Source organism: Sciurus carolinensis, chromosome 2 (genome assembly GCF_902686445.1).
Source record: "Sciurus carolinensis chromosome 2, mSciCar1.2, whole genome shotgun sequence".
Lineage (NCBI taxonomy): Eukaryota > Metazoa > Chordata > Mammalia > Rodentia > Sciuridae > Sciurus > Sciurus carolinensis.
Genome location: NC_062214.1, coordinates 41,172,042 through 41,193,712, shown reverse-complemented (window position 1 = coordinate 41,193,712; position 21,671 = coordinate 41,172,042). Strand labels below are relative to the sequence as shown.

General features: G+C 36.8%; 1 protein-coding gene across 2 annotated transcripts in view; it reads left to right on the top strand.

The window, feature by feature from the left end:
• The window catches only part of Kif16b (kinesin family member 16B), a 315,616-nt gene that overhangs the window by 271,192 nt on the left and 22,753 nt on the right, over positions 1–21,671 (top strand). For both annotated transcript variants that reach the window (XM_047540972.1, XM_047540973.1), the window contains one exon: positions 2,108–2,191. In XM_047540972.1, the coding sequence (XP_047396928.1) occupies positions 2,108–2,191 (84 nt within the window). The remainder of the gene's footprint in view (positions 1–2,107; positions 2,192–21,671) is intronic.

Genomic DNA, 21,671 nt, shown 5'->3' with positions numbered 1-21,671 from the left:
TAATTTTAAAATGGGCAAAAGATTTGAATGGACACTTCCCCAAAGTGACTAACAAGAAGATCAATGAGTATATGAAAAGATATTCAGCATCAGTAGTCATCAAAGAAATGCAAATGTGAACCATAATAGAAATGTCTCCACACCCACCAGAAACACTAAGATGAAAAAGCCAACAGTTATAAGCGTTGGTGACTGGATCTCTCAGTCACTTCTGATAGGAATGTCAGTTAATAAACACACACACACACACACCTTAGAAAAACCATTCAATATTTACAGATACAGCTGAACGTATGTGTACCATATGACCCAGCATCATTTCTCTTCCTAGGAGTATAACCAACAGAAGTGAATGGGAGATAGATTAGATAGATAGATAGATAGATAGATAGATAGATAGATAGATAGATAGATCGATCTCCATCATAAGACCTATAGGCAAGTGTTTAGAACAGCACAGTACCTAATAGCCAAAATCTGGAAATGAACAAAGGTCTCAATAACAAAAGAATGAGCAAATAAGTTGTAGAAGGTTCACCTAATGGAATACTGTACAGCAATGAGAATGAGCATTTATCGCCACACATAACAATACAGATGAATCTCATAAACAGGATGTTGAGCAGAAGGAGGTAGATACTAAAGACTTCATATTACATGATGCCATTTACATGAAATTCAAAAATAGGAAGACTCAAACTATGCTGTTATAAGTCATTCAGACTAGCATTGACCTTTGCAGTGGTGGGAGGGAGTGACTGGAAACAGCCTCTGTGGTTCCTGGGGCGATGGCAGCATTTCATTTCTTCACTTGGGTACTAGCCACATGGTATATGGAGATCTTGAAAATTCATCACTTTATTCCCTTATTATATGAGATCTTTAAAATTCATCACGTTGTCCCCTTATATATGCACTTTCCTGTATGTCCAGTATATTTTAATGCTGTGTTTTTTAAATATATATATATGTGCTATATTTTTGACACTTGCTGTAGCAATATAAATATAAATAAACTTAGAGATTTGCTTAGGTATAAAATAGGAATTTGGTGTCATATTGTGCCCTACATTGTGGGGAAAAATTTTTTTTTTTCTTTTCTTTTTTTTGGGGGGTCGGACTACCAGGGATTGAACTCAGGGGCACTTGACCACTGAGCCACATTTCCAGCCCTATTTTATATTTTATTTAGAGACAGGGACTCACTGAGTTGCTTAGCGCCTCACTTTTTGCTGAGGCTGACTTTGAACTCGCTATCCTCCTGCCTTAGACTACCAAGCTGCTGGGATTACAGGTGTGCGCCACTGCACCAAGCTCATTTTTTCTTAATAAATTTGTCTGGACTCAACAAGGTAAGAAAGGAAGGAAATGGTGAATTCCATCAACAAAGCAGTTTTTACTGCTTTGCATTCATTCTCCCAAAGCAACCCAGGCTGGGTAGTTTCTAACCAGATTATATAGAGTCCTTTCTAGCCTGGGAGCCTATAATAAAATGTATCTTCTCATTATAATTTTTATACATTCAAGAAGAAAAGCATAAGAAAAATGACTGAAATTTCAATACTAGGTTAATACTAATTCTGAACATTCACTTTTGGGAAAATAAAGTGAGAGCTTCCCCAAAAGCCCTCTTTTCACATGGGCAGTCTTCATTTGCAATAGCAACCAGAAAAAGGCAGTGTGGAATGTTTAGAGAACCTTAGCAGTCATCTCAGAGCTATTTTACAAAACGTTCTGGTTGTGTGTAGGTTGAGTTTTCAAATTCTCATCTCAACACAAAAGTAAAGAAGGGGACCAAAAGAATAAACTTGTGTTCTAAAAAACAAAAATTGTAGAACACCATATGGCACAGAGTCTGATACATGATATGAGACAGAGCATTAAAAATCAAGTTCCACCACTCATTTGACCTTTGGGAAATCTGATCCAAGGTTGCGTGATCTCTCCAAAGTCACGTGGTTGGTGGCAAAGTGAGGCAGGACCCTTCATCTTTAACCTTTCAGCTTCTTTCTCTTTTCCCCTGATAGAGATTCCAAATAATAGCTAATGATAGCTCAGTGATCCTGGGTATAATAGTAATGCAGCTCTTGTAAAATATGTATTTCAGCTTTCTGCCCTTGAATTCCCCCCAAAGAAACTATTTGGAAACAAAGATGAACGTGTGATTGCTGAGAGGCGAAGTCACTTAGAGGTAAGAGAATTAAGCTTTTTTTTTTCCTCTGTGAGTAGAAAATTTGCCTTCTGATTGATAAGAATTATTCCTATTAAACATTATTATTTTTGTTCACAGTTATGAAGGTGCTGCTTTTTTAACACAGGAGATGGCAGCAATCAATTATAAAGCAGTGATTATCAGTTTATTTGAAATCCAAGTCCTTATTCCCTCTGTGGTCTAGCAGAACATTTTTTTCTGATTTTTAAGAAGATACATTTATTCTAAGAGTAGGGAAGCAGGATGTTAGTGAGAACTAAATATTCACCATAGACAGATGGTATGTAATATAGGATGAGGTGCAAAGCTTGATGCCGAAAACTTGGAATTAATTAACTGAAGATTTATAGTATTGCATCATTGTTACTTTTTCAAGATAGTTGGAAGCAAAAAGATGCGTGTCTATTTTAGTCATAGTTAGGCTTCATTGGACTTATTATAACTTAATCTTCCAAGCCAACTACATGTAAGAACTCAGTTTAACACAACTGTTGTTTTTCTGACTGTCTTCCTGCCAATACACATTGTTGATTACTTCATTTAATTTGTTTCTCTGGGGAACATAATTGCTTGTTTGGCTGGAATCTGAATCTTTGTGCCAAGGCATGGACCAACTGTTTTCATTGAGAACAGTGGAATCACAGGACATGGTCACAGGAGTTCTCAACTATTGGTCACCCTCTTGCCATGGTGAGCTATTGAAGCAGATAATAGACAAAAGTACAGATCTAGTGTCTTCATGCTTTCAGGGGACCTCTCAAAGTTCCCTTAGTTACTTCTTTAAGGGGAATCTTAAGACCTCTGGTATTAAAAATGAAATCAACAAGACAGGGCTTGAGAGAGCCCTTTCTGAATTGTAAAGTGCTACATAAACATTAGGTTGATTCTTTTAGTGACACCTGGCTGAAGATGTCTGCACATAGGGTCCACTACTTCCAGTGAACCACGGATTGGGGAAGTACTTAGAGGCTGGAGGTTCCAGTGAGAGCTAAAGGGGAGAAATGAGGGACTTGGAAAAGTTGAAGACTGGTAAATTTCTGTCCTTGGGGGGACATTCTAGCATTCTGAGATTCATAACACAGAACTGATCTAAGGAAGTGCAAGTTTCAGAGTATGGCTGTGCTTATATTTGAGTAAGACTGTGAAGTTGTACATTTGAAGAGGCCTCAAAACTAATAAATTACTTCCAAAACTGAGTTTTGGAAGTTTTACACACTTCTGAAAATAATCATCTAATGTCATGACCCTAAAGCCCAAGTGAAAAATTTGACCTCAAGGAAAAAATTATTTTGGTAACCTGCTCAGTCAGGTTCTCTCAGAGGTTTTATTGTATCACACATAAATTTTAAAAATAACTCTAGAATTAATTTTTATTTTTTCAGTGACTTTAAATAGCAATTTATTACTATCTCTTGTAGTTTGCAGCTGATGGTGCTTAATGGGGCAGTTTTTCACTTGGGTATTGGGGTTTCCTCATGCAGTTGCAGTCAGGTGGCAAACGGGGCCCTCTAACTTCTAGACTTGGCTGACCAACTAAGAATGCTTCAAGTGAGTTTTCTTTACCTCATCCTTCCCTCTCTCACATAGCCTTTATCATTAAGGGAACATGGAAAGTGATAGCTTGTTTTTATATACTAACAGAAAATAGATTATTGTCACATCTAGCTTCTCAGCTGTCTGATTAAACTCACATGGTGCCAAGCTGTGCCATAACAGATTGGGTGTTTTGTATGCAGCGCATTTGCAAATGCAGCACTTGGTGACCCTTGGTTTTCCATTCCAACTGTCAGAGTCAGAGCAAAGTTCAAGGCACTCTTTGATTCTTGGTACTTTCAGATAGAGCCCACATTTGTTTCTTTAGCATTTCCTATGTTATCACTTAACATTGTTAAGTCATCAAATGTTGCTTAACAGTGTTTTATTGTAATGTCTTTTATCTGTGTTAATCAGCTTTCCATTACCATAACAGAATACCTGAGATAATCAGTGTAAAAAGAGGAAAAGTTTATTTTGGCTCACAGTTTTAGAGGCTTCAGTCCATTGTCACTTGGCCTTGTTGTAAAGTGGTGCATGATAGAGGGAACACATGGTAGAGGAAGCTGCTTACCTCTAAAGAGAGATGAGAAGGGCCCCTGGTCCCCAGTGTTCCCATCAAGAGCACTCCCCCAATGATCTAACTTGTTCCTATTAGACTCCACTTCTTAAGGGTTCTACTACCTCCCAGTAGTCCAAGATGGACACCAAGTCTTTCAAATATAGGCACTTACACAAATGATAGCACTGCATATATACAGCAGTCCCCTTTGGTCGCCTTACCTGTGATGTTAGCCTATATAGAAAGAGTTCCACACATTGGGAAAATAGTTACTTACGTTTGAAGAGAAGTGGATTTCACCTAATATTGAATGTTAAATCTTAGAACATTATCTTCTTTTCAAGGAGCAATCATAATTCACCTTCGCTTTAATGGAAAATTAATCTGAGATTCCTGCATTTATTTCCTGTGACTATTACGACTTTTCTTTTGATCTTCTAGAATCAGAAGTCACTGCTTGACTTAGTGTACTTTTATGTGAAAACTAACACAGCTATTTTCCCTGAACTACTTATTTAATTTAACACACATTTAGTTAATTCCTAATGTATGCTGCAGACAAGGCTAGGTATTTTTAAAGAATGCAAAGATAACAGAAACATTTTTTTTCCTCTAAAACCATAGGTTTAAATTCCTATATGGAATTTTATCTGGAAGTATAATGTAAATAGAAACTCATGTAGAAAGGTGAATTTTAGTAAGACACATCTGCATTAGCTAATATACATGATGTTTGCTTAACAGGAATTATCTGAAAAAATATTAAAACCCAGAAATACAATTTTAAAAGCTTTCTCACCCTCATAGATCTGTGTAAAGTGGTGTTTTAAGCAAGTATTTAATTGCATTTTGATCTTCTTTGTTATTAAAATAATTCCAAAATTTGGACCTTATGTTTTGAGTTTATCAGAAAAAAAAATATGAAATGTTGCCGCATTAAGGATAAAGACACCATGTTGACACTTTTCAAATTATAAATATTTAATCTGTTAAAATAATTATTTTGTAAAATGATGGACAGGACCAGAAGTCTCTATCATAAGATGCTTTAGAGATTAATTTTCTTGCCTTGGAGAGAGGAATATTAGTTGTGTCTAGTGATGGTGGTGGTGGTGGTGGTGGTGGTGGTGGTGGTGGTGGTGGTGCAGGGACCCAGAAGTGAGACATTTAACATGTTGCACCATAAGAGTTAGGGGTGGGAATCTGCTGATGGTAAGTGGAGGAGTATAAATCTGACCTCTCTTATTGATGAACTCGTTTTAACTACTCCCACACATAGTATCTGGCCAACACTTGTTTATAGCTGAAGCCCCTTTTTACAGAATCCATCCTGTAATTGCTCTATATATCATATTCAAATGCTTCTTAGTACTTTGTTCACAGAGAGCCACAGAATCTTAGATTTCTAACTTGAGTGGCTCTCAGGTTGCATTCCTGGCCCCTCTGGAACTAGTTCAGTATGACTGTGCACATTGAGGCAGACCCTGCCTTGTGACATTGGAGGATTCTGCTCTCAGCATTTCCCACGTGTGCTGTGCCTCCCAGGCTCTGCATGTTCCATCTGTCCCTGACAGTCGTCCAGGGCACATGTCAGCAAAGAAGTATATATAACAGGGAAATAACAACTAGTCTCTGCCTTATAGGTTATTTTGAGCTGTATTCGAAGGTAGATACAGTAACTGTTCAACTGAATGTTAAGAAACTGCCATTGCTGGTAGTTCAAAAATGGTGGAATATCAGCAATTTCATATGTATCTACATAATACCTGCTTTCTCGTACTTACTTGGTATTCACTAAGTACAAAGCATGAGTGAAAAATGCTTATAATATCATGCCATTTACCTCTCAACCAGCAGCTGGTGAGGTGAGTTCTGTTTTAATATCCACTTTACAGGTAAGGAAGTTGTGTCTTGGGGAAGATAAAGGTCCCATAGCTAGTAAGTAGCAAAGCCTCAGCTCACACTCAAGTGTATTCCAGAACAAGCCCGACTCTTGACCAGTCCACTGTCAGTGTGAAATGGGATTGGGTCTTCCTATAAAAAACATCATCTCTTTTGGAGAAGCACCATCTTTCAAGATTATCACCACAATGTTAACTAAGCTGCATTGCCATTCCATTCATTCTGCCCAAATTAGCCTCCAAATTAATGAGTTTTTTGTTTTGTTTTGCTTTGTTTTTGTTCATTGATGAGAGGTGCATTTTTGGGTTACTAATTTCAGAGAACATTATCTACTTGAAAACATTCTACTAATCATCCTAATAGTCTGTCATTTCAGGGAATAACTGTAATTAAGGAAAACATATGAAATCCTCTAAAACCATAAAGCGTTCCAGAATAATGCAATCACCTTTGGAAGTAAAAACCTGAAAAATTTCTATGAAGTTCATTTTCAAAGTACCGGAGCAGGCAGCAGCCCAAGGTCACCTCTTTCTTTCTTTCCCATTTTCACCTCATTTGCTAAAGCACTATTAGATAGGTCAGAAGAAATGTGATAGCTAAGTGTGTGAGCCTTCCCAGTCTTCAGTCGTGGTTCCGCTCCTTTGAAGGATTCAGTCATGGTGGTGCTATTGTACAATGTGAAAAAAATGAGAGGCATAGGATCATTGTGAAAAGAGCACAGTTCTCCAGATTTGTATGGCTTTGGTTTATAGCTACAGTTTTCTTTACATATCTACCAGATTATTGACTATAAGACTACCTGCTGTAGAGTCCCCAGCTGACCTGGTGTATCCCCTGGGCTTCTGCATATGAAGAAAATAGATAAACGTCAGTGCTTTCCAATCAAAGACCCCCAGGAATATACCTATTTTCAAAATAATGTTAGATTTATTGACTCCCTGCAACAAAGAAAAATAGACTACAGAGGGACCCTAGAAACCATAGGTGCATCTCAATAAAAACTGTTAAAAAGTTGCAGGAGGATTTGAGTGTATATTAGGTGATTTGGGACATTATGCAAGAAAGTAGGCCTTTGTTCTTGATTGAATGCTGGGGTCATTCTGTGATTAGTATATTAATAATTCTTATCTGGAAAACAGGAACAGGGTAAGGTTTTAAATATGACAAAAAGTAGTACTTACGATTATTAGCATGGAAAAGAATATTTGATCATATTCATGATCTATACAGTATTTGATGTTTTAGTCTGTATTCAGGCTTGATTGTGGAATGGGATTATTTAGTCTGTTTGTTTTTGTTTTGTTTTCTCTTTGTCTTGCTCCTTCATAGCCACAAGATAGTCTTATCTGGTGTGGGTATTCTCCAGATGTTTACATGGTCCGTAGGGGCTTAGCGCAAATGCCAGGCTAATTCGTCTGTTTTTCTTTTCCTCACAGTAATAGGATGCCCAGAATTTATGGGTATTATCCTTTATAATGGGAACAGTGAACTAAATGATGAGTTATTTTCACATTTAAGTCTCGGTGGTTCAAATGCTTTATCTGCCAAATATAGGTATTAGAAATGGCTGTCAGTATTGATATATCCCACTACCACTCCACGGCCAAGGTTCACTTTTTGGATAACAGTACTTGCAACACAGTCTAGTTTCTCCTAACAACAGTTTCTCATTCTGCTTCAGTTCATTTTACCCTCAAATCTTGAATTTCCAACAATAGAATGGTTTGGCTTAGACACTTTTATAGAATGAGCCCTTTCAATTTCAAAGTAAACTTTGAGAGGCAGAATTTCTCAGGTTTTGGGAGTTTCCTCATTCATTTGGCTATCAGAAAGATACTTAGCAATTCCATGCTTAATTTAACATTCTTTCCATCTATTCTCTACTCATCTTGCAAGATGTATAATAATAGAACTATTATCAAACATAGTCAACAATTACAGAAATACTCCATAGAACCATTTTCTTTCTCTTTTATGTTTTGAGCTTTTCTTCTGATTATCTGCTTATTCACTTTAGCAGGGACTATTTTCTGTTATTAGTCTATTACTACAACCATCAGTAAGTAGCAAAGCATTTTCAAAGAGTGTTAAGTGGCTGTTAAAGTGTTAAAAGAGATTGAGCTGGAATTTGGTGGCTATTCCATACTGATGCTTCACAGAATCAGAGGAGTTGTAAATTCTGTGATCCAGAGGCTAACAAACGTCAAGAAACCATTTTATACGATGAAAATCTTAAACCAGTGTGAGTTGTTATTTTATGATCTCATCCATTAGTGGGAGTCACCAACTGAAGGGAAAAATTCCATTTCATTTTCCTTGAATAGTCATTGGTTTAAGAGGATAGCAAAACTAAAACAAGTATTTCCAAGGAGAATAACAACTTCCAAATCCAGACGTAGGCCGACAGGAGGAAAGGGAGGACTCATTGCACTGTCATCAAACAGTTTTACTCTGCTGTTTTTCTCCTTCTCCATTGTAAAATGTCTTTCTGTACTGACATGATGGTTCATAGCTCAGGGACATAAAATATACTTCTGTATAAATGAAAAATTGCTCTCCATCTTTGGGTTCCCAGTCTAAAACTCTAAGGTGCCAATCAAAAGCTTCATTTCTTTATTGATTGTGATTTAAGTCAGCCAGAATGTCCAGGAGCTTGAACTACTTCCCTCAGCTCAGATATCTTCCCCTCAGAGAAGACTTTTCTGTCCTGTTCTATCTGGTGGGATATAGCAGTCCTGATCCCACCAGTCCCCACTAGATTCCCCTGTTTTTTTGGTTGCAACACTCAGCACCTGTTTATTGATTGATTGTCCTTCTTTTTAAAGTATTTATGTTTTTATGTGAGTGTATGTTTTACTAAGTTGCTAAGTTTGCTAAGTTGGTGAGAATAGACTCCAACTGCCTTGTTCACCTCTACGTCCTCGTTATCTAGAACAGTATCTGGTCCTTGACAGGTCCTCAATGGCTGTGCTTTGAATGGCCACTTAAACCTGTATTAAAAGTAGCAAATGGCATGTTTTCAAAATGAGAGCACATACCTAAACTTGGGTTTGAATGCTAGGCCTGAACTTAGTTCATACCCAAAAATGAGAGCACATACCTAACCTTAAGTTTGAACTTAGTTCTATGACACTGCCTTGTCTCATTGGGCAAGTTACTGAACCTCCCTGAGCTTCATTGTTCTCAATACGTAACAAGGATACAAATAACTACCTTTCAGAGTTGTCAAGGTAACTAAATAATAAGAGTATTCAAAAAGTACTAATATAAAACATAACCCATAATATATCTTCAGTTGATACAAGATAAAAGTTAAAGGCATACACTGTAGAATCTGTTAGTCCTGGTTGTTGATCCTTGCCTCTGCTACTTACTGACTGAGTGATCTTGCGCAAGTTACTTAATGAATAACTTTCCTTATCATAAAATATGAAAAATAATAGTTCCCACCTCATACAGTTGTTAATGAAAAACTCATATAAAATGTTGGGTAGGTGTCTGGTAGATAACAAATATTAGAAACAATGATTATTTTTTAAACTACATTTCAGTTGTCATATAGTAACTTAATTTTAAAGTAAATGTTTAAAGTCCTAACTAATGAAATAAACATGAAAAAGAAATAAAACATATACCAATTGAAAGGAAGTCTTCAAATTATGTTTGTTCACAGGTGCTATGATTGTTTATGTAAAAGATCTGAAAGAATTGATTAAAAAAACCAAACTCCTGAAACTGATATGATTATAGCAAGGTTGTAGAATATAAGCTTAATATACAGAAGCAAAACAATGAATCTAGATGCAGTCCTTACATCTTTTACAAAAATTAACTCAAAATGTATCTATCATAGGCTTAAAAATAAAATGGAAAACTTTAAAACTCCTAAAAGATAACATGAAAGAATAAGGATATAGCTGTGACATTTTAAATGAAACACTAAAAGCCTGATCCATACAGAAATAATTGATAGGCCTCATTAAAATTAAAAACTCCCACTCTGTGATGAACACTTACGGAAAACGAGAACACAGACCACAAACTAGATAAACATTTGTGAAAGGCATATCTGATTAAGGACAGTTACCCAAAAGTATACAAAGAACTTTTAAAACTCAACAATAAGAATGCAACCTGATTTAAAAATAAGCAAAAGACCAGAACCAACACCTTATCAAAGAAGATATGTAGATGGCAAGTGAACATAAAAAGATGCCTATCATATGTCATTAGGGAATTGCAAATTGCTTAAGTTACCACAGTATACCTATTAGAATGGTAAAAAGCCAGAATAATTATGACAACAAAAACTCATGAGGATGTGGAACAACAGGGACTTTGATTCAGTGCTGGTGGGAAGGCATAATGGAAAGGTGCTTTGAAAGAATTTGGCAGTTTCTTACAAAACTAAACATACTCTCACCATATAATCCAGTAATCTTATTCCTGGGCATTTACCCAAAGACGCTGAAAACTTACATTCACTCAAAAACCTGCATGAATGTTCATGACTGATTATTTGTAGTTACCAAATTGAAAGTAACCAAGATATCTTTATGTGGGTGAAAAAAATTTAAAAAATAAAAAAACCTGTTGTGCCAGACAGTGAAATATCATTCTGCACTAAAAAGAAATGAACTTTCAAACCCTGAAGCACAGAGAATGCTTAAATGTATGTTACTAAGTGAAATAAGCCAATCTGAAAAATTCACATACTACATGATTTCAGCTATATGGCACTCTGAAAAGGTACAACTATGAAAACAACACAAAGATTAGTGGTTGCCAGGAATGGGAAAGAATGGGTGGCAGAGTACAGAGGATTTTTAGTGCAATGAAGCTACCCTGTGTGATACTTTTAATGATTCACATATGTCATTATACATACATCAAAACTCATACAAAGTGCATTACCAAGAGTAAACCTCTAATGTAAGTTGGGAACTTTGGGTGATAACGATATCAGTGTAGGTTCACTGATTCAAACAAATAAAATCAGTGTACCATTCTGGTGTGGAGTTTTTTTTGTTTTGTTTTGTTTTGTTTTTTAAAGACTGCATGTATGGGGAGAAGGCATGTGGGTCTATGGAAAATCTCCATACTTTCTGCTCAGTTTTTCTGTGGACCTAAGATATTCTATATGTAAATATATATATGGCTATCATGCATTTATAATCTCTTTCCATTCTTGCTTTTCTCCATTCCCCACTCACTTCTATCCTTCCTCTTATTTTTTTAAATTGTCTTTTTATTTTTCTAAAAAAAGGGGGGATTTAATGATGGAGAGGTGAGTGGGTAGTTGGGAGGACTTGACTCTATTAGTCATTTTTCTTGAAAGTATAATGTTAAGTTATTGTTAAAAGGAAAGCAGTATCTTATAAAAACAAGTACACTTCATACATGTTTTTCCATTGCTTAATGTATGATAGTTTATATTTCATTAGGAGTGGCTCCCTCATTACTCTGAAATTTGAGTCACTATTGTATCTATCTTTTTTTTTATTGTAAACAAATGGGATACATGTTGTTTCTCTGTTTGTACATGGAGTCAAGGCATACCATGTGTGTAATCATAAATTTACATAGGGTAATGTTGTTTGATTCATTCTGTTATTTTTTTCCTTCCCCCCCCACCCCTCCCACCCCTTTTTCCCTCTATACAGTCCTTCCTTCCTCCATTCTTGCCACCCTCCTTAACCCTAACCCTAAACCTAACCAAGCTAGATGTCCTTCAACTGATGAATGGATAAAGAAACTGTGGCATATATGATAAAATTATGGCATTTGCAAGCAAATGGATGAAATTGGAGAATATCATGCTAAGTGAGATAAGCCAATCTCAAAAAACCAAAGGATGAATGATCTCGCTGATAAGCAGATGATGACATATAATGGGGGGTGGGAGATTGGTTCCACAATCTGGCTATGGTGAATTGAGCAGCAATGAACATTGATGTGGCTGTATCTCTGTAGTATGCTGATTTTAAGTCCTTTGGGTATAGGCCAAGGAGTGGGATAGCTGGGTCAAATGGTGGTTCCATTTTAAACTTTCTGAGGAATCTCCATACTGCTTTCCAGAGTGGCTGCACTAATTTGCAACCCCACCAGCAATGTATGAGTGTACCTTTTTCCCCACATCCTCTCCAATACCTATTGTTGCTTGTGTTCTGGATAATCGCCATTCTAATTGGGGTGAGATGAAATCTTAGGGTAGTTTTGATTTGCATTTCTCTTATTACTAGAGATGTTGAACATATTTTCATATATCTGTTGATTGCTTGTACATCTTCTTCTGTGAAGTGTCTGTTCATTTCCTTAGCCCATTTGTTGATTGGGTTATTTGCATTCTTGCTGTAGAGTTTTTTGAGTTCTTTATATATTCTGGAAATTAGCGCTCTATCTGAAGTATGAGTGGCAAAGATATTCTCCCACTCTGCAGGTTCTCTCTTCACATTACTGTTAGTTTCCTTTGCTGAGAGAAAGCTTTTTAGTTTGAATCTATCCCAGTTGTTGATTCTTGCTTTTATTTCTTGTGCTATGGGAGTCCTGTTGAGGAAGTCTGGTCCTAAGCCAACAAGTTGAAGATTTGGACCTACTTTTTCTTCTTTAAGATGCAGGGTCTCTGATCTGATTCTGAGGCCCTTGATACATTTTGAGTTGAGTTTTGTGCAGGGTGAGAGATAGGGGTTTAATTTCATTCTGTTGCATGTGGATTTCCAGTTTTCCCAGCACCATTTGTTGAAGAGGCTATCTTTTCTTCATTGCATATTTTTGGCCCCTTTGTCTAGTATGAGAAAATTGTATTTATTTGGGTTTGTGTCCATGTCCTCTATTCTGTACCATTGATCTACCTGTCTATTTTGGTACAAATACCATGCCATTTTTGTTACTATTGCTATGTAGTAGAGTTGAAGATCTGGTATTGCGATACCCCCTGCTTTGCTCTTTCTGCTGAGGATTGCTTTAGCTATTTTGGGTTTCTTATTCTTCCAGATGAATTTCATAATTTCTTGCTCTATTTCTGTAAGATACATCATTGGGATTTTAATTGGAATTGCATTGAATCTGTATAGCACTTTAGGTAGTATGGCCATTTTGACAATATTGATTCTTCCTATCCAAGAACATGGGAGATCTTTCCAATTTCTAAGGTTTTTTTAATTTCTTTTTTTAGTGTTCTGTAGTTCTCATTGTAGAGGTCTTTCACCTCTTTTCTGAGATTGATTCCCAAGTTTTTTTTTTTTTTTTTTTTTGATGCTATTGTGAATGGGGTAGTTTTCCTAATTTCTCTATCTGAAGATTCATCACTTATGTATAAAAATGCATTGGATTTATGAGGATTGATCTTGTAACCTGCTACTTTACTGAATTCACTTATGAGATCCAAAAGTTTTCTGGTGGAATTTCCAGGTTCCTCTAAATATATAATCATGTCATCAGCGAACAGGGATAGTTTGAGTTCTTCTTTTCCAATTCGTATCCCTTTAATTTCTTTGGTTTATCTAATTGCTCTGGCTAGAGTTTCAAGGACAATGTTGAATAGAAGTGGTGAAAGAGGGCATCCCTGCCTTGTTCCAGTTTTTAGGGGGCATGCTTTCAGTTTTTCACCATTTAGAATGATATTGGCCATGGGCTTAGCGTAGATGGCTTTTACAATGTTAAGGAATGTTTCCAGTATCCCAATTTTTTCTAGTGTTTTGAGCATGAAGGGATGCTGTATTTTATTGAATGCTTTTTCTGCATCTATCGAAATAATCATGTGATTCTTAACTTTAAGTCTACTGATATGGTGAATGACATTTATTGATTTCCAGATATTGAACCAACCTTGCATCCCTGGGATAAAGTCCACTTGATCATGGTGCACTATCTTTTTAATATAATTTTGCATGCAATTTGCTAAAATTTTATTGAGAATTTTTGCATCGACGTTCATTAAGGATATTGGTCTGAAATTTTCTTTCCTCGATGTGTCTCTGTCTGGTTTAGGTATCAGGATGATATTGGCTTCATAGAATGAGTTTGGGAGGGTTCCCTCCTCTTCTATTTCATGGAATATTTGAGAAGTATTGGAATGAGCTCTTCTTTAAAGGTTTTGTAGAACTCGGCTGAGAACCCATCTGGTCCCGGACTTTTCTTTCCTGTCTTCTACTACTTTTGGTGTTGGTCTGCTTTTCCTTTTCTAGGGCTTTGAGCTGTGGTGTTAAGTCGTTTATTTTTTGATTTCTACTTCTTTTGTTGAATGCACCCCATGAAATAAATCTTCCTCTAAGTACTGCTTTCATAGTGTCCCAGAGATTTTGATATGATGTGTCTTTGTTCTCGTTTACTTCTAAGAATTTTTTTATTTCCCTCCTGATATCTTCTGTTATCCATTCATCATCTAATAGTGTAGTATTTAATCTCCAGGTATTGGAGAAGTTTCTGTTTTTTATTCTGTCATTTATTTCTAATTTCAATCCATTGTGATCTGATAGAATACAAGGTAGTATCTTTATCTTCTTGTATTTGCTAACAGTAGCTTTGTGGCATAAAATATGGTCTATTTTAGAGAAGGATCCATGTGCTGCTGAGAAGAAAGTGTATTCGTTCTTTGTTGGATGGTATATTCTATATATGTCGGTTAAGTCTAAATTGTTGATTGTGTTATTGAGATCTATGGTTTCTTTATTCAATTTTTGTTTGGAAGATCTATCCAGTGGTGAGAGAGGTGTGTTAAAATCGCCTAGTATTATTGTATTGTAGTCTACTTGATTTCTGGAATTGAGAAGGATTTGTTTGACGTACATGGATGAGCCAATGTTCGGGGCATAGATATTTATGATTGTTATGACTTGCTGATTTATGCTTCCCTAAAGCAGTATGTAATGTCCTTCTTTATCCCTTCTGACTCATTTTGACTTGAAGTCCACATTATCTGAAATGAGGATGGATACTCCAGCTTTTTTGCTGTGTCTGTGTGCATGGTATGTTTTTTCCCATCTTTTCACCTTTAGTGTATGGGTATCTCTTTCTATGAGATGAGTCTCTTGCAGGCAGCATATTGTTGGATTTTTCTTTTTAATCCAATCTGCCAGTCTATGTTTTTCAATTGATGAGTTCAGGCCATTAACATTCAGGGTTATTATTGTGATATGATTTGTATTCCCAGTCATTTGACTCATTTTTGGTTTTTTACATGATTTGGTTTCTCCTTTATTTGGCTATTCCTTTAGGCTAGTTCCTCCTGTTGCTGATTTGCATCGTTGTTTTTCATCTCTTCCTCATGAAATATTTTGCTGAGAATGTTCTGTAATGTCAGCTTTCTTTTTGTAAATTCCTTTAGCTTTTGTTTATCATGGAAGGATCTTATTTCGTTGTCAAATCCGAAAGTAAGTTTTGCTGCCTATAAGATTCTTGGTTGGCATCCATTTTCTTTCAGGGCTTGGTAAATGTTGTTCCAGGCCCTTTTAGCTTTTAAGGTCTGAATTGAAAAATCTGCTGATATTCTTATGGGTTTCCCCCAAATGTAATTTGATTCTTTTCTCTCGCGGCCTTTAAAATTCTGTCTTTATTTTGTATATTAGATATTTTCATAATAATGTGCCTTGGTGTGGGTCTGTTGTAATTTTGTATATTTGGAGTCCTATAAGCCTCGTACTTGGTTTTCCATTTCATTCTTCAGATTTGGGAAATTTTCTGATATTATTTCATTGAATAGATTGTTTATTCCTTTGGTTTGTTTCTCTAAGCCTTCCTCAATCCCAATAATTCTTAAATTTGGCCTTTTCATGATATCCCATAATTCTTGTAGATTCTGTTCATGATTTGTTACCATCTTCTCTGTTTGGTCAACTTTGTTTTGAAGATTAAATATTTTGTCTTCAATGTCTGAGGTTCTGTCTTCCAGGTGTTCTATCCTATTGGTTATGCTTTCTATGGAGTTTTTAACTTGGTTTATTGTTTCCTTCATTTCAAGGATTTCTGTTTGTTTGTTTGTTTGTTTGTTTTTTCAGTATCTCTAACTCTTTATTGAAATGATCTCTTGCTTCCCGTATTTGCTTTTTTAACTGTTGATTGGTGTGATCATTTAATGCCTGCATTTGCTCTTTCACCTCCTCCTTCAATGCCTGCATTTGCTCTTTCATCTCCTCATTTGCTTCCCTGATTGTTTTAATTATGTACATTCTGAACTCCCTTTCTGACATTTCTTCTGCTGTGCTGTCATTGGGTTTTATTGATATAGTATCTAGGTTTGTTTGGGACATTTTCTTCCCTTGTTTTCTCACATTGGTCAGATATCAATGGGACTCTGAGATATTGCAGATTTCCTCTATTGGCTTATAGTGTCCCTGTAGATTTCCAGTATATCGCCTCCCAGCCTTCGGTAGCCTGAAGTCTTGGAGGAACTTGATAATGCAGTGCTTCCGAAGAAATCTGCCCCTAGTCCGCTACTGGTTCCAGGTCTTTGAGCTGGCTCTGTGCGGAAAGGCTGTCACTGGGCGGCCTGCTCCAAGAAGCTGGCTGTGGAAGGATCCCGCCGCCGGAGGGAGCAGGGCTGCCTGGGGAAGACTCTAGCTGCCCTGCCCTGCTCTGAGAAGCTGCCCCTGTCCGTGCCTGCCACCCGGTCCGAGCTTCACCCAGTGGGGGAGACTTACCCTGCGGCTCTATGTTAATCCGAGTCTCTCAATGCCTCCCCTTCTTGAATCTGGGTGACAGGAGATGCAGTCACCCTCTAGTCCGCCATCTTGGATCTCTCTCTGTATCTATCTTTTAGCAAGCAATATTTTTATTCACTCATTCTTCCCAAATTCAAATTCAATATCTATGTGAATTAATACTTTTCAGAATCTACAAGTTAATGGAGTGCCCAACCAGTGTACTGCTTTTCCAAATTAAAATGTTTGAACACAGAAGTCGAAAAGGAAATGTATTATAATCATCCAGAGCCTTTAATGAGATGGAAGGCTAGGTCGAATACTGTTGTAACTGGATAAACAGTTGTAAAGATTCTTTTCCCTTGTCATTTTCATTTATTACTAAAAGGACTTTTCGACTTTGATGTTTGGTTCAGAGAACCTTCATGTTCTTCTGTCTTATAAAATCTTTTAGGATATTCTCAGTGACCTATTATTACACTTACTTGCACTGTCAGTGTAATTGGCAAAAATATTTTCTTCAAGGGTCATTTAAGAAATCTCTGTATTTTGCACCTGCCTCTACTTTTTAACTTTTACAGCACTAAAATTAGATTCCCCTTACTTCTATCAGACAGAAAAGTTGAGATAATTTGTCAGTGTGCAGAATCAATAGTACATGACCATATTAATTGAAACATCCCAATATACTTGAATTGTCCCATGAAGAAGAAAACCAACTTCATTTAAGGACATGGCCCCAGTTCTTTTAGTACAGAGCGACTTTCTTTAGTGATTCTTAGCAACTCTTTCTGGCTTGAAAGAGACATTGCCTTTACCTAAGAATATTGAATTCAGTCATATTGTTTTCTAAAAGAGTTCTTAGAATCAAAGAATGCACTCCTGTTTCCTAACAGATTACAGATTTCTACTATATTTTACAGCCTTTCCAACCTTCCAAGCTTCATTGGACTAAAGGGACTTCCAGGTACCCTGATACAGAAACAAGTGACCTACACATATTTTCTTTATTTTTTATGGCAGTATATAAACATTATACAAAACCAGAAAGTGCAATGTAATGAACCCCAATGTACCCTTCCCCTTCACCCAGCCTCCAAATTAATCAGAATGTGACAAATCTTTTTTCATTTATATCCCTAGACAGGCAGGCAGACAGGCAAGCAGGCACATACACATACAGTTATTTTAAAGCAAATATCAGGCATCATATCATTTCATCTACAAACATTTTAGGATGCATTTTTTTAGGTTATTGTGAATGGAATAGTTTTCCTGATTTCTTTCTCAGCAGATTGATTATCAGAGTATAGGAAAGCTTTTGATTTTTTAATGTTGACCTTGTATCCTGCTAGTTTTCTGAATTGATTTATCAGCTCTAGAAATCTTCTGGTGGAGGCAAATAGAGATAATTTGACTACTTCTTTTTTTTTCCTATTTATATTCCTTTAATTTCTTTCTCTTGTATGATTTCTCTGACTAGAGTTTCAAGACCTATATTGAGTAAGAGTAGATATCCTTGTCTTTTTCCTGATTTTAGAAGAAATGCTTTCAATTTTTCTCCATTTAGAATGATGTTGGCTTTGGGTTTGTCATATATAGCCTTTATAATGTTGAGATAAGTTCTTTTGCCCCTAGTTTCTCCAGAGTTTTTAACCTGAATGGGTGCTGGATTTTATCAGAGTCCTTTCAGAGTCTATAATTTTCTTTACTTGATCTCTTTGTCTGGTTTTGGCATCAGAGTTATACCAGCTTTGTAGAAAGTGTTTGAGAGTGTTCCTTTCCTTTCAATTTCATGCAATTATTTGAGAAAGACTGCATTAGTTCTTCTTTAAAGGTCTGGAAGAACTCTGCTGAGAATCCATCTGGACTTGGGCATTTCTTTGTTGGAAGACTTAATTGCTATTGCAATTTCATTACTTGATATTGGTCTGTTTAGGTTTTCTGTGTCTTTCTAATTCAGTTTGACCTGGACTTTGGACCTGATCCATAGACCAGTGAACAGCCAAAGGAATGTTAAAAGGAGTAGAAGGGCGAAGTTTTCCTCTGGAGAGAATGGTGGGAGCAGGGGAGAATAGAGGCAGGAAGAGCAATGTCTAGAGTGTTATTTGTCTTCTAGGTAAGACATTTATATCTAGAAATTTGTCAGGGTATTCTAGATTTTCCAGTTCATTGGAGTGTAAATTTTCAAAATAGTTTCTAATGATTCACTGAATTTCAGAAGTGTCTGTGGGTCTTTTTTTTATTTGGGTCTTTCTCTCTTTCTTTTTGTTAATTTAGCTAAGGATTTATCGATCTTATTTATCTTTTTGAAGAACTAACTCTGTTGTATTGATCCTTTATTTTTTTTTTTAATTCTCAATTTTATTACTTTGGCCCTGTTCTTAATTATTTCCAATTATCTACTGGTTTTGGAATTATTTTGCCTTTGTTTTTCTAAGGCCTTGAGGTGTAACATTAGATTATTTATTTGGTATATTTCAATGTTTTTAGTGTAGAAACTCAATGTTATAAACTTTCCTCTTATAACTGCCTTCATGCTAGGCACTGAGGAGCATGCCTGTAATCCCAGCAGATTGGGAGGCTGAGGCAAGAGGATTGCAAGTTTAAAACCAGCCTTAACAACTTAGACCCTAAGCAACTTAGTGATACTCTGTCTCAATACAAACAATAAAAAGGGGATATGGCTCAGTGGTTAAGTACCCCTGAGTTCAATTCCCAGTACCAAAAAAAAAAAGAAATGCCTCCATATGGTCCCACAGATTTTCATATGTTGTCTCTCTATTCTCACTTCTAGACTCTAAAAAAAAGTACTATAACCACAATATCTCACACACACATGCTTGTGCACGTACACACACCCCAAATTAACTAATCTCTCATTGTAAACAAATATCTAGTCAGTGTTTAAACCACACCAGTTTTCTCATTTAAAAAAAACAAAAAGACGTGTTTGAACCAAGACCTAAATTATATCCATAGAGCATTGATTTCTCTCTTAAGTGTCTTCTCCCTCTGTTTTTTTTTCATCATTTATTTCTTGATGACACTCTGTCATTCATCTGTTGAACTCAAGTTTGGGGTTTTACTGATCCATTCCTATGTTCCTCTAATCCTGCATTTTCGTTAACCAGTGCTTGTTCAGGTTTCAATCTGACTTTTTGGCAGAAGCATTTTATAGATGGTGCTGTACTTCCCATTGCATTTCACAAGAAGCACCTGATGACCAGTGGTCTCTGTGCTGGGGTCTTTGCTATCTTTATTAAAACACTTTAGTGACTATTACTGTTACCATTCATGCTTAGAACTTCTTCCATGCCTGCATTGAGCCTGTCCAGCCTGAAGTCAGTCATATGGACCATGTCTTCAGAGAACTCACAATCCTCTCATAGCAGAGACAGCTCAACAGGTGATTTTGAGACACCACATTAACTGTAGCAATAATCACAGATTTCTTTTCCTAATGTCAGTGGGTGTGATTCCCAAAGCAGTAGTTTCCAAAACTCTCTGGCCAATATTTGAAATCATCTTGAGCAACCTATCTAAAACACAGAATGTCAGACCTTATTCCACTGTATTCTGATCCCTCATGACTAGGGTGGGGTCCAAGAATCTGAATCTACTCTGAGAAGATAAGATTGGTGGGTGAGGGTAGAAATGAAAGGAAGACCCAGATCCCACAAGCCATCTCCCTGACTTTGTACCTAATCCCGAGGCCAGTGAAGAGCCAAAGGAAAGTTAAAAGCAAGGATTGGAGGGGCAAGGTCCTCCTGTGGAGAGAATGGTGGGAGCAGGGGAGACTGGAGGCAGGAAGAACAATATCTGGTCTGTTACTTGTCTTCCAGGTAAGACATGACTTTGGCCTAAGCAAGGATGCAGAAGTAGCCTAGATGAGAAAAGTCAATGATTTAGAGAGAGAGAGATGGTTTGTCACTCAGTCAAATGAGACCTGGGGAATAGTCATGAAATTGAGTTGAATGCCCAAGACCCTGCACATGAATCTTAACAAGACAGTGAAATCTGGTATTAAATGTATTTGTGAATTTTACATGTCTCCACTAATCCCACAGTATTAAAATAGTGCTTTTTGTCACTTCACTGTTGTGGTTTGGAAACTCTCTTAGTCAGGGTTCTGGAAAAACAACAAATAAAAGTTAAATAGATACATAGACACAATTATGGAGACTGAGAAATTCCAAGATCTGTAGTTAGTAAGCTGGAGATCCAGACCAAATGGTACATTACCAGTCTCAGACTGAAGACCTGAGGAACAGGGGAGTATGGTATATGTTAAAAGCCAAGAGGTTAAGACCCCAGGAGAGCCAGTGTTTCAGTTCCAGTCTGAAGGCAGGGAAGTCCCAACTCAAGGCAGTCAGACAGGAAATCCTCTCTCTACTGGAGGGAGAGTGAGCCATTTTGTCCTAATGAGGTCTCAGTCTGACTAGATGAAACCCAATTGACTGGAAGACAATTGGGGAAGGCAGTCTGAACCAAGTCTACCTACTCAAATGTTATTACTCAGAAACACCCTTATAAACACACCCAGAATAGTGTATGACCAAATATACAGGCACTCCATCAAATTGGCACATAAAATTAACCATTATAGAAGCTATTTGTGTTCACCCCAGACAGAACTGCAGTGGTACTCTTTCCATTTGTTGGGCTTTTGATATTCTAATATCAATCCCAATTACAATCCCACCTCATGTGCAGCCCTAGTGTTAAATAGGTAACATCTGTCATCTCCCCAGCTCCCTCGCTCATTTACAAGGTGTTTGGGGCTTGGCAGAAACATGACAGGGATTCTCCAACTCTTTCCTAT